This window comes from Electrona antarctica (assembly GCF_951216825.1).
Source record: "Electrona antarctica genome assembly, chromosome: 14".
Lineage (NCBI taxonomy): Eukaryota > Metazoa > Chordata > Actinopteri > Myctophiformes > Myctophidae > Electrona > Electrona antarctica.
Genome location: NC_136795.1, coordinates 45232434 through 45245889, shown reverse-complemented (window position 1 = coordinate 45245889; position 13456 = coordinate 45232434). Strand labels below are relative to the sequence as shown.

Sequence of the window (13456 nt, the reverse complement as noted above, 5' to 3'; positions counted from 1 at the left end):
CACAGAAATCTTACCTGTGACCCATAAAAATGGGTCCCGGCCCACCGTCTGGTTTCTTTTGGGGAGGGGGGAACTGTCGTGCAGAGACACTTTAAAACCCATTTTCCCTCCTCCTGTTTTCTCTACTGACCTCGATTCACCTCCCTTCTTCCACCTTCCTCCTCTATCGTTTCAGAAATGCATTCATTTCCGCTCCACAGAGTCTCAGACAGCACAGCAACGTAGTGGGATTATTGATGATGTATGACAACATAAATAAAGAATGCTATACGGTATGCAGGACAATGCTGTCCCTAAGACACAGTACCCTGCCAATTGCATTGGACTGTTGCGCGCGCGCACACACACACACACACACACACACACGCACACACACACACACACACGTTTGTGCTAAGTGAGAGCAGCTGCTTATTTTGTTGTTGTTGTTGTTGTGTATGCCATGCAAATGAGCATGTGTTTATGTTATGGGGGGGAGGCTGGTGGGACGTTGCGTACCACATTCACTTGAGGCCAGACAGTTGCAATACATTATTCACATGCGCACACACACGTACACACACACACACACACGCGCGCACGCACACACACACACATGCACACACTCGCTCTGACAGATCTAGGACACGCTGCATCCACATATTGTTATACCTCTGTGCCCTCCGTCCACACCCCTCCTTTTCCCCCGTGCCCCCAGTGTGGCGCATCAACCCAGCCGGCCATTTTTTTTAACACGCACGCACGCATGCACGCATGGACGCACGCACGCACGCACGCACGCACGCACACAGAATCAAAGGTTTTATGGTCATGATTCCCCCAGGATGGCTTCATTCTAGTCTTAACCCATTTTGGCCTGACCTCAAAATTGAAAAGAAATATTCTAAATCCTCCAGTTTTCTGAAATAAATATTTTCGCGATTTTTCAAAAAATAGCAGACCTACAAGCTCGTAGCTTGTAGATCTGCTATTTTTCAATAGCTAAATTACAACACCAAAAGGGGTTCCTGCCCCAAAATGGGTTAAAATAATTGATTGCTTTTTGTGAATCTTTATGAGAAAAATGAATGGCCGTCTTTTTCTTTTTTTTCTTTTTCTTTTGCTATGCCCTACTGAGCATCAACAAACACACAGAGTACTGTATGTCTCTTTTCTCTGTGCTTACTGGGGTGCGAGCTGAACGAGAGAGAGAGAGAGAGAGAGAGAGGGGGGGCTCCCTGGAAGCACATGCAGAATGAGAGACTGAAGTAGGCAAATCAACAACCCATCGCTTAATCAGAACCTTACAATAGTGTTGTTAACCCTGTGATCTAACCCTGTTCTCAGTGGTTCCCTGAAATAATAAACATCTGGGTTTCCGAGGCTAGTGGTTCCCTAACACTGGGCCCAACTCGGACCGATTTTTAATGGTCCCTTTATTTATTTTTTGTGTCCCTTTTATGTTTCCTACATTTAGTTTTTAATTATTTACTATTTCAAAACATTTAAAAGAAAAAACATTCCCAAAAGAGCAAACATTTAAATCAATTCAAAACAAAATGCGATGATTGTTTTTTTCTTTCAGTAATTTCATGAAGAAATCAACGGAAAATCGATGAAATTCCATAAATTAGAAAAGAAAGTAGTGAATATAGCCGTTCTACAAGGCTGTGAACCCATTTTGACCTGAGATCAGATTCTAATAATGTCTTCTACATCCTGACAGTTTTTCGTTCTTCGATTTTTCAAAAATAGCAGACCTACAAGCTCGTAGCGCGCCACTCGGTGGCTATTTTTCAATAGCTAAAGCATAACATAATGCTAACACCAAAAGGGGTTCCCGCCCAGAATGGCTTAATGTAAATGTGCTAGTTTCTCTATAGTTTTGGTCCCGGGGAAACAACATTTCTCTTTTGGGTCACAGGCTAAAATGTTTGTGAACCACCGGTCTAGAAGAGTGTGTTTTGTTCTTCCACACATGTTCAAATGAGAGAATGCCTCATAGCGTTGAGACCAGGAGGCTTTACCCGGGGCCAGGAGGCCCAGACCCCCGGGTTACCCAAAGTATATGAGTACAGTACAGACTACAGAGCCAACTCGGGTCCAATTCACCAAGGCAAGGGTTTAAGTGGATAACATAAAGACTCGTTAAGTCTCGTACTGAGCCACGATAGACAGAGAGAGCCCATTGCAGATCAGAGATTTAACGAAGATGCTTTATCCTTAAGCAGAGTGAGAGAGGAAAAGATAAGCAGGAAGGACAGGGGAGGGATGAAGAAAAAGAATAAGACTACAGGGCCGTCCACAACCGAACACCACAACCAATTTATAAAGTTATTATTAGTTAAAGAAATGTTTTAACTAAGTCAAGTGGATGGAAGAGTCCACACCACTTTTTGGAGCATTCAAAAGTGAGTTGCGAGCCATTGCTTTGTTTCCAGTCCACACCACAACCATCGGCTATTTTCCTAATTGGTCAAGAGATTTCTTTCCATCCATCCATCCATCTTCAACCGCTTATCCGTCGTCGGGTCGCGGGGGCAACAGCTCCACCAGAGAGCTCCAGACTTCCCTCTCCATAGAGCGACATTCGTAACTTAATTCCGGGGGATCCCGAGGCGTTCCCAGACCATTTTGGAGATATAATCCCAAACTCCATCTGACCCTTGGTCTGCCCCGGGGGGGTCTCCTCGCAGTGGGACGTTCCTCGAGGACCTCCCTAGGGAGATGCTCGAGAGGCATCCTAACCAGATGCCCGAACCACCTAAGCTGGCTCCTTTCCAAGCGAAAAAGCAGCGATTCTTGTTCCCCAGTCTCTCTCTCCCCAGTCTCTCTCTCTCTCTCTCCGCACCCTCACATTGTGCACCCTAGCAGAGAGGCGCACCCACCTATGCCTTGACTTCGCCAGGAAGCTGTTCAAATCCAACTTCAGGAACTGGCTACCTCCCCTCAGAAAAGAGATCTCTGGACGTCAAACTAGAAATGGAGACGACCTGGACACCCCATCATGCAGAACTGAGAGATACAGAAAATCACCAATCCCATATATGTGTGGACTTTTAAATGATAGTGGATTTTAGATTTGAGTTTTACACCATTTGGATTTTTACATAGGCTATTGCATTTTAGATTTGAAGTTTTATATTTGTGATCGGCAAAATAATTCAGTGTTTTTAATGGCACCTGTCTTTTAAAACCTGTGATCATGCTGAAAGTTGAATAAACATAAACATAAATATCTCTCGTGTGACTATTTCATCTCACGCTCCAGTGTTGATATTCCCCAGGAGTTAACATCTACGGAAAAGACGCAATACTCAGCAGCCAATCAATAACTGTGTGTGTGTGTGTGTGTGTGTGTGTGTGCGTGTGCGTGTGCTTGTGTGCGTGTGTGTGTTCTCCTGCAGAACGGTGAAGCCAGGCTGGGGCCGCCCATCATCATGTGCACGCGGCCTTACCCAGAATGCAGTGCGTACGGGCAGGGCGACGGAGAGTGTGACATGGACAGCAGCAGCGAGAACGCAAACGGCTCTGACAGGTCAGTGACCTCTGACCTCTGGGACGTGGGGACGGGTGTGTGTGTGTTAATAATGTGTGCCAGCGAGGGGTCTTCTTCAAAAGGGGGTCCTTAGAGTTACTACAAGGGGGGTTGCCAAGTCTTTGTGAGATAGGAACTGTTTTCTATAGCATCCATATTCTGAGGGGAACATTAGCCGAAAATAGGCGTTGTGAGCTTGCAGATCGGCTGTTTACAGCAAAGGGGTTTGGTGTAGAGGGGGGGAAAAGAGCAGACCAAGTACAAGTTTTCTAAGTATTGATGGTTCAAGTTGTTAACCCATTTTGGGCGGGAACCCCTTTTGGTGTTAGCAGATCTACAAGCTCATAGCGCGCCACCAAGTGGCGCACTACGAGCTTGTAGGTCTGCTATTTTTGAAGAATCGTGAAAAGTGACATGCAAGTGTTTGAGAACGACTGACATCGAAAAACATAGCTTTTTCAAAGAAAACAGTCAGGATTTAGAAGACATTTACAGAATCGTTCCCAGGTCAAAATGGGTTAAATGTCTAGAAATGTACACGTTAACGTGAATCCAACACTGATGACAGTGCTGTCAAACAAGCTCTATAGGAAGCGACATGAAGTCTAATGTATGAAAACGTTTAATCTAATGTCATTTTATACAACTAGACCTGTACGTGCCCGTCGCAGTCGGGCCACCGGCCTACTTGGGAACGATGCAACTTGGGAACCTAATGATATACGTTGTCTTAGCACCCGTTTTAACTGTTAGCCATACAATATACTAGTGTGTGTGTGTCTCTCTCAGCTAAAGGGGGGTCCTTGGGCTGAAAAACATTGAAGACCCCTCATGTACAGCTGTCTGGTCTCTAGTAGCCTCGGAGACCACAGGTGTTTTGTTAGGTCTCTAACGAAGTCTGCCGCGTAAAAAATAATAAACACGGCAGGCTGACATTAATATGACGTTAATTAACACCACAGCTGCAGCTAATTTAGGTTTGAGCACAGACCGACCACATTGTTGATTGCTCGCACACGTTGTTGTCACACATGCACCTCGGGTCTCAAATGACTCGTTAACTCGCGCTTATTGCTTCCTATATTGTGCGACGCGTGTATATACAGTCCCGGCGGGCAGCTGATTGGCTCGGCGTCTGTCATCTCGGGGGAGGAGCAGTTCGAGGACTACGGCGAGGGCGAGGACGTGGAGTTCACTCCCAGCAGCCCGTGTCCCGAGGACGACAACCGCAACCACATCTCTGACCTGGCCTCGTCGATGCCCTCCAGGTATGGGACCACTTTTACACCCAACCAGTGGTCCGTGGGGACCACTCCGGGTTCCGGGTGGTCCCCACGGCTGACTGATGGAGAGTTGGTAACCAAATGGACCCGTATAGATTTTTTAACTCTCGAGAGCGTAAAAATGAAACCAAATGGACCCGTATACGGAATTGTAGACAACATCTTATCCAATCATGACAACAAAATATTCTTTAGTTTCGGGTCTGAGAGGCTAAATGTCATCAAATAAATGGTGGTCCGTGGCTCAAAAGCCGAATAAATAGTGGGCCTTGAAATGGTTGAAAAAACCACTGCTTTACGCACAGGAAAAATCCTCATTTTTAGTATCCAATCCATACTAGTATTGAAAAAGCTGCCGAAATACTGCCTAACATGCTGGTATCGGTGCGTATGCCATTCCGACTAGGGATGCAAATTATCGATTCATTCATCAATTGATAATCCATAACCTTATCGATCGATTAACCGGTTAGACAGGTGGGGGGGGGACTTTTTTTTTTTTAACCAGCCCACATGTGCGTTCCTTGGCTGCGCGCGTGCGCAAGACAGCATTACATTGACAGAAATCGCCCAATGACGGAACCGCATAATTTTCAATTACTTCGATCGATCGATTTTCGATTAATTGTTAACATCCCTAATTCCGACTCTGTGTGCGTGTGCGTGCGTGCGTGCGTGCGTGCGTGCGTGCGTGCGTGCGTGCGTGCGTGCGTGCGTGCGTGCGTGTGTGTGTGCGTGTGTGTGTGTGTGTGTGTGCGTGCGCAGTGCGGGGCAGACCCCTCAGAAGATGCGTCCTCTGTACACCAGTGAGCAGTTGGATGTTTACTGCTCTCAGTGCTGTAAGAAAGTCAACCTGCTCAACGACCTGGAAGCACGACTGAAGAACCTCAAAGCCAGGTGACGAAACGCACACGCACGCACACACGCACACACACACACACACACACACACACGGCTGCACGCACGCATACGCAGTCTCACACATCCACCCACAATTAATCTTTTTTGATCCACATTGGGAAACTCGGGTCAATAATCTAAAGTTGCTGGCGAGTATTTGGCATGGAAGCTATTCATATATTATAGTGAAGGCATTTTAGTTGTGTTGGAAAAAAATCAATACAATTGTGTTACCTTATTGCCGCGTAATGTTTGTGAATGTAGTCATGTGACACAAGAAAGCTTTAAAAATCTATATTTTTCAGTTGAATGAATGGCTTATCTCCTTACCGCTATACTCGCAGTCTCACAAGCCTTCTCTAACCCATTTTGACCTGAGATCAGATTATCTAAAAGCTATAGGATGACACCTCCGCTTTCCTCCAAACATGCACTAAATGTACGGCTGTAAAAATCCATTTCAAAGTGGCACAGTGCCTAGAAAAGACTCCCTCTGCCCTACTCCCATTTTGTGTGTGTGTGTGTGTGTGTGCGTGCGTGCGTGCGTGCGTGTGTGTGTGTGCGTGTGTGCGTGCGTGCGTGCGTGCGTGCGTGTGTGTGTGTTATGTAAAACGGGCCAGGTGTATAGCTGGCTCTGGACATCGGTGGGCTGTACCATGTCCATATATAGACCTGCTGTACCACACACACACACACACACACACACACACACACACACACACACACACACACTGTGCTGATTACCCAGACTAATCTCCAGACAATCCCTTGACCCACCCTGTACCCTGCGAATGACCTTGAGCTTCTTGGCCGTTCGCACTTCACACGCACGCACGCACGCACGCACGCACGCACGCACGCACGCACGCACGCACGCACGCACGCACGCACGCACGCACGCACGGCGTGTCAATGAAACAGCCTTATTACACGTATAGTTACTAGAATGTCGTCGCCCTTCGGGCGGCTCCACTCTAGTTGCGTTTAAGGAAATTGCGGGATTTGACAGCCTCCACGTCATGTTTCAGCTGTGTTTTTAAACCCAGCTGATATAATGCTTAAAACACCAAAAGGGGTTCCCGCCCAAAAATGGGTTCAAGTAAATTAATTAGTTGATACATTTGTGACTATTCTAATAAAGTTTTTTTTTTTTTTTTTATGTACGCATCAGTTAAATTAACCGCCGGGAAAATCCCGATAGGGATAGTCTGTAGGGCTAATGACCAGCACCACCGCTCAGTCAGTGTACTCTGGTGTGCATGGGCGCATGGGCCTTATACGCACAATAGTGTTCGATAAAAGCATATAAAAAATGATATATATATATATATATGTATATATATATATACAAACACCCAATGATAATTCCCAGAGTGTAGACCACGTGAAATTATAACAATCGGTTGTGAATTAACAGAGGCTTTAGCCTCGATCTGTGATTCTTTCACCTGGTTAACAGTATGTATAGCAGGAGCAGTATTACTAAGACATAATTGTACATATCATGTTCATTGTCTAGGGAACACTGTTTCACAAATCACACATTAGGACATAATGTTACAGTCGTGACATTGTATTTTGCTGTAATCCATACATCCACTTATTAATAACCGAAAGCTGCATGATGGGCACAATTTACACAAAGAAAAACGAAATAAAATAAAAACATAACATACATGATTTTTGGGAGGGAGAGGGGGGGGGGTCTCCTAGCCTGGCTAATAAGCCAGACACAAATCACACTGTCGTCAATTTTCTTTTTGCCAACGGCTGATTTGGTCTGGCTTATTAGCCAGGCTAGGGGTCTCCAGCGCTCGCCCAGCAGTCTGCTGTCACCCAGGCGGATATGTTGATCTGGCTTCTTCTCGCCCTCAAAGGCGTCTTACTGGACATAATAATAATGATTGCAATTCAAAAAAGGCATTTCTAAAATTTCTAAAATAAAATTTTTTTCATGTTTTTTTTTTTGTTGTTCTCTTGTGTTTCAGTCCGAACCGAAAGATTTCCAGTACAGCGTTTGGGCGGTAGGTATCATCCACACACACACACACACACACACACACACACACACACACACACACACACACACACACACACACACACACACACACACACACACACACACACACACACTCACACACTCACTCGTGATCCCTGTTTTAACCACTTAAAGCGCAAATAACATGCATTTTAAAACAAAATTGTCTATGTCTCTCAAAGTAATTTCTAATGGTTTGAGCCTCAATCACCACTCTGATATAACCAGCCCTTGTCATTTCTTTCTGGACTTTGAAAGCAGTTTTAGCTGCAGTACCACAATGTCCTGAGGTGGTGGGGGTGCTGATATGCAGATTATTTAATATTTGAGTCATTATAATACTGATGCTAGATTAAACCAGGCTTGTTTCCATTCCATGCCAGCATGGAATGGCGGACATTGTAAACAAAGTGGAAATGCAAATTTGGAACTGAAGACTGAAGAAGAGGAGGAATTATACAAAGTAGGGTGACATTGATGACATCACGATGAGGACAAAATCAGTTGAGCTGTTCCTGAGAGCAATTTCCATTAAATCACCTATATGATATGAAAACCTGATTGTTCAAAATTGGTTATTTGTGGGGATAGAAAACACATATGGGAGCCCCAAAAACACACAAGAAATTAAAAAAGTTGAATTTTATGTCCTTTAATGGTTGAGCGGAGTCCCTTTGGCAGAAAAATAGACGATTGACAAGCAACACGTCTCAGCACGACTCTCTCTCTCTCTGTCTCTCTGTCTCTCTGTCTCTCTGTCTCTCTCTCTCTCTGTCTCTGTCTCTGTCTCTCTCTCTCTCTCTCTCTGTCTCTCTCTCTCTCTCTCTCTCTCTCTCTCTCTCTCTCTATCTGTCTCTCTCTGTCTCTCTCTCTCTCTCTGAGCGGATGCTGGGAGCACGGGTGGGGAGTTTGTGAGGGGTGAATGCGTGAGTGAGAGGCCTGCATTCTTGGATTCTACTTTTGTTTCTACTTGGCCTTTTCTGTTGTCTTTCGCATGATCAGGTAAAGTTATCCTTTTCGTTATTTCGCTGGATTGTGAAGTTACTCGGCTGTTTGGCGTGACTTGGGAAGAGGCTTGGGGGGGAGATGGCGTCTCAAGGGACGCCGTCTCTGTCCATTAAGCATGGAGTTCGGTTGGTACCTCAGCCTAATGTTATGGTGGAAGAGGTTTTGTTGGCTGTCGGAGAATTGATTGAGCACGCTAACCTTGAATATGCATCGCGCATGAATAAAGGTGTTATCGTGTTTGTGAAAGAGGAAAGATATGTGCATCAACTTGTTGCGAGCGGCGTGTTTATACGTGACCTGTTTGTGCAGGTTTCCCCGCTGTATGCACCCTCTACGAGAATTATAGTTTCAGGTGTACCGCCGTTTATTCCAAACGAGCTGTTAGAGCAAGAACTCAAACGCTTTGGCAAGTTTTCCAGCCCACTCAAGGCTGTAAGTCTCGGGTGTAAAGACGCGAAGCTAAAGCATGTCCACTCACTTCGCAGACAAGCATACATGTTCCTCGATTCTCCTACACAGGAGTTGGAGGTGTCATTCAAAGTGAAATATGACAACAGTCATTATATGGTCTATGCTAACGGTGGCAACATGAGATGTTTTGAGTGCGGGATGTTTGGACATAAGCGTCTTGCGTGTCCACGAAAACAAAGAGCCGAGGCTACAGCAGTAGCAAGGCAGGCTATAGCCAGGGCACTGAGGGCAGCCGCGGCTGCGGCCCCGCCCCCTGATAATGATGACGTTAGCGCAGCAGACGAGCAGCCAGTGATAGAACAGAATGATGTTATTATCGCGGCAGACGAACAGCCAGCGGTAGAACAGGATGATGTTGTTAGCGTGACAGATGAGCAGCCAGTGATAGAACAGATTGATGAGACACAAGGATCAGTAGATGAGGCTGAAGTTGTGAGTCAGTCTTCACAGTTGACACACTCGCAAATTGAAGCGGACGTGGCTAATGCTGGTGCTCTCGCCAACGTAGGTGCCTCTACAAGCTCCTCAGAGGAGGGACTGTCAGTGCCTAGTAGTAGCCCTAGTGATGCAGTGACAGGAGGAGGCAACACCTCCTTGTCAAACAGTCAGCAGAACAGTGAAATGGAGATGGAAGAGGAGGAGTATGATGAAAGTGAGCCAGAAAGTGAAACTGAAAAAGAATCCAAGGGGGGGGATAAAAAACGAGTTTTACTCCTTGGATGAAATAAACGATTTTCTGGACGAGACATTTGGGAAATCTGTTAAAGTAAATGACTACTTTCCTAATATAGGAAAGTTCATAAGGAGTGTTAATGTCTTACAGAAAACAGTTGGGACTGACTTATTGGATGAAAGAAAGAGGTTTCGTCTGAGGAAGTTTGTAACTTCTGTGAATAAGGTAGTGGAAGCACCCACAAAGAGGGCAGGAAAGAGGGCTGCTGCCCTCAAGAAAAAAAAGTAAATCATGCATCACAAGGGGTCTTGCTCACTCTTGAGCTTGTTTCTACTGATCTCTATTTCTCTGCACTCTTGTTTTCTGATGGGGGGGCTTAAGATAGGTTCTTTGAATATGAATGGAGGGAGGGACAGGCATAAGAGGGCTCTAATAGCAGAGATAGTAGAGCAGAAGAGAATTGATGTGCTTTTTTTGCAGGAAACTCACAGTGATGAGGAAAATGAAGTAGACTGGGGCCTGTTTTGGAAAGGCTCCTCTTTTCTAAGTCATGGTAGTAATGTCAGTGGAGGCGTTGCAGTTCTCTTTTCAGACAAATTAAATGTGAATATTTTATCTAAAGAAGAGCTTGTAAAGGGGAGGGTGGCAGTGGTCAGAGCAGAAGTTGAGGGGTGTGTGTTCTGCTTTGTCAATGTTTATGCCCCTAACCAAGGTTCAGAGAGAATAACTCTTTTTAATAAACTGAAAGACGGGCTAGCCATGAATCAGGACCTCAAAATTGTTTCCGGTGACTGGAATTGTACGACAGATTTTACTCTCGACCGTATGAGCGAGGAGCCGCACTTACAGTCATCAGTCAGTTTGAAAACCACAATTAGCCACTTAGAATTAGTAGATGCATGGAGATTGAAACACGAAAAAGCAAGGCAGTACACATGGATTAAGATAGTGGATAACAGGGTGAGTGCAGCTAGACTGGACAGGATATACATATCAGAAGGGCTCAGAGGTCAGCTGACTAGTAGTTGTATTAGTCCAGTGGGGTTCAGTGATCACCATCTAACTACTGTATGTCTGAGTCTTTCTTCTGGAGAAAAAGTTAATAGTTACTGGCACTTCAACACAAAACTGTTGCAAGATACAACCTTTTGTCAGAATTTTAAAACTTTTTGGTCAATCTGGACTCAGAAAAAAAGTGACTTTGAGTCATTGAGCATGTGGTGGGAAATAGGGAAAGCCCAAATCCGTGTTTTTTGCCAGCAGTATACATCTTACACTACAACTAACACTAGGGAAGTGATGGATAAGTTGGAAATGGAAATAAAGAACATTGAAAGTGGACTACACTCTGACACAAGTTCCGATGATGAGACTTTGCTTCAGAAAAAAAGACTGGAGCTTAATTCCTTTATGAGGGAGAGAGTGAAGGGAGCTCTCGTTAGAGCTCGTTATACGACAATTAAGGACATGGATGCTCCAAGTTCGTTCTTTTTCAACCTGGAGAAGAAGAAAGCAAAGGGGAGGCAGATGTCCTGTCTAAGACTGCCAGATGGCAGGGTTTCTACAGACTCTGGTGAGATGAGGAGATGTGCTGTTGACTTCTACACAGCTCTATTCGGAGCGGAGCCGTGTGAGGAGCAGTGCCAGTCAGAACTTTTGGAAGGTCTAGTCAAGCTCACGCCCAGGGAGAGAGCTGACCTGGATAGGAACCTGTCTTATGAAGAACTGACCACAGCAGTAGGACAGCTAGCTGCTGGCCGAGCGCCAGGGTTAGACGGGCTGCCCATTGAGTTTTACAAGGCTTTCTGGGAATGTATGGGACATGACTTTCATGGAATAATGCTGGAATGCTATCAAAACGGCTCGCTGCCACCTTCATGCAGGAGAGCAGTTCTCTCGCTCCTCCCCAAAAAGGGAGACCTAGCCCTCCTAAAGAACTGGAGACCTGTAGCATTACTGTGCTCAGACTACAAAGTGCTCTCCAGGGCGCTTTCCAACAGACTGAAGGACCACCTAGGTGTATTAATACAACCAGATCAAACTTATTGTGTACCAGAAAGGACTATTATGGACAATTTGTTTTTAATTAGGGATGTGTTAGAGGTTTGCAAGTCACATGACGTAAATGTTGGGGTCTTATCAATTGATCAGGAGAAGGCTTTCGACAAAGTAGACCATGGTTATCTTTTCTCCACCTTGAGTGGCTTTGGTATTGGGAAGAGTTTCATAAAATGGATAGGCTTGCTGTACGAGGATGCAAGCTGCATGGTTAAGGTGGGAGGTGGGTTGAGCAGACCTATACCAGTCAGCAGGGGGATCAGACAGGGGTGTCCCATATCCGGTCAGCTCTACAGCATTGTTATAGAACCACTTTTATGTAAATTCAGGAGCACTCTTAATGGCTTATCTCTGCCCGGAATGACCCAAAGTCCCCCTTATGTTGTCTCAGCTTATGCTGATGATGTAAGCATCTTTATTAAGAACCAGGGGGATATAGAAGGAATAAAAAAATGCCTTGACATGTATCAAAAAGCTTCATCAGCTAGGGTGAACTGGGGGAAGTGTGAGGCCCTACAGGTGGGGCACTGGAGGGGGGAGGTGGTTCCCAACCTGCCCGGAGGTCTACAGTGGGGAAGGCAGGGGATGAAGTTTCTGGGAGTTCACTTAGGTGCGGCAGAATATCAGGAAAAGAACTGGGAGGGAGTGCTGGAAAAAGTGCGTGTCAGGCTGTCAAAGTGGAGATGGCTCCTACCCCAGCTATCTTTTAGGGGGAGGGTCTTGGTCGTGAACAACTTAGTTGCATCTATGCTCTGGCACAGACTGATTGTTCTACCTCCACCCAGGGGCCTAATAGAGGAGGTGCAAAGATTGTTGGTCGACTTCTTCTGGGCCGGGCAGCATTGGATAAGGGCTGTAGCTCTGTACCTTCCAGTGGAGGAAGGTGGACAAGGCTTAATAGACATTTCCTCGCGAGTGTCTGCTTTCAGGCTTGAAGCAGGCCAGAGACTGCTGTATGACTGTGGGGCAAGGTGGCTGGGCACAGCCAGCCTAATATTAAAGAAGGCCGGTCGCCTGGGCTACGACAAACAGCTGTTCTTACTGAACCTGAACGAGGCGGACACTACAGGACTTACACCGTTCTATGTCTCAGTCCTTCAAGCGTGGCAGGTTCTTCAGGCCTCCAGGGACCCTGGTGACATACCTGGGATGTGGATTTTCGAGGAACCACTGTTCTTCAATGACTTTTTAAAGACTGAAACGCTGTCATCACCCAGTCTGAGGGCTGCTCTACGAGAGGCAGGCTGTGTCAAGCTGGGGCACCTGCTGAAAGCCACACAGACATCCGTGGATGTGCTGGGGCAGATGGCCAACATCAGATCCTCAAGGCTCTTGTCGAGGATAGTTCGAGAGGTCCGTGGTTCCTTATCGGAGCCCCTAAGAGTGTTTGCTGAAAACCGTGACAACTCTGATCAATGGGATGATGATTGTGTGTACAGTTTCCCATCTCTAACTGTCACTCCGGCTGTTGGGGAGTGGCAGGAGGGGGAGGACAAACTTCTCTCATT

The 13456-nt window shown here is 45.9% G+C and overlaps 1 protein-coding gene across 1 annotated transcript in view; it reads left to right on the top strand.

The window, feature by feature from the left end:
- Positions 1-13456, top strand: part of rab11fip4a (RAB11 family interacting protein 4 (class II) a) — an 88443-nt gene that overhangs the window by 64444 nt on the left and 10543 nt on the right. Inside the window, exons 4-7 of the mRNA XM_079521356.1 lie at positions 3387-3517; positions 4624-4785; positions 5566-5697; positions 7689-7724. Of these exons, the coding sequence (XP_079377482.1) occupies positions 3387-3517; positions 4624-4785; positions 5566-5697; positions 7689-7724 (461 nt within the window). The remainder of the gene's footprint in view (positions 1-3386; positions 3518-4623; positions 4786-5565; positions 5698-7688; positions 7725-13456) is intronic.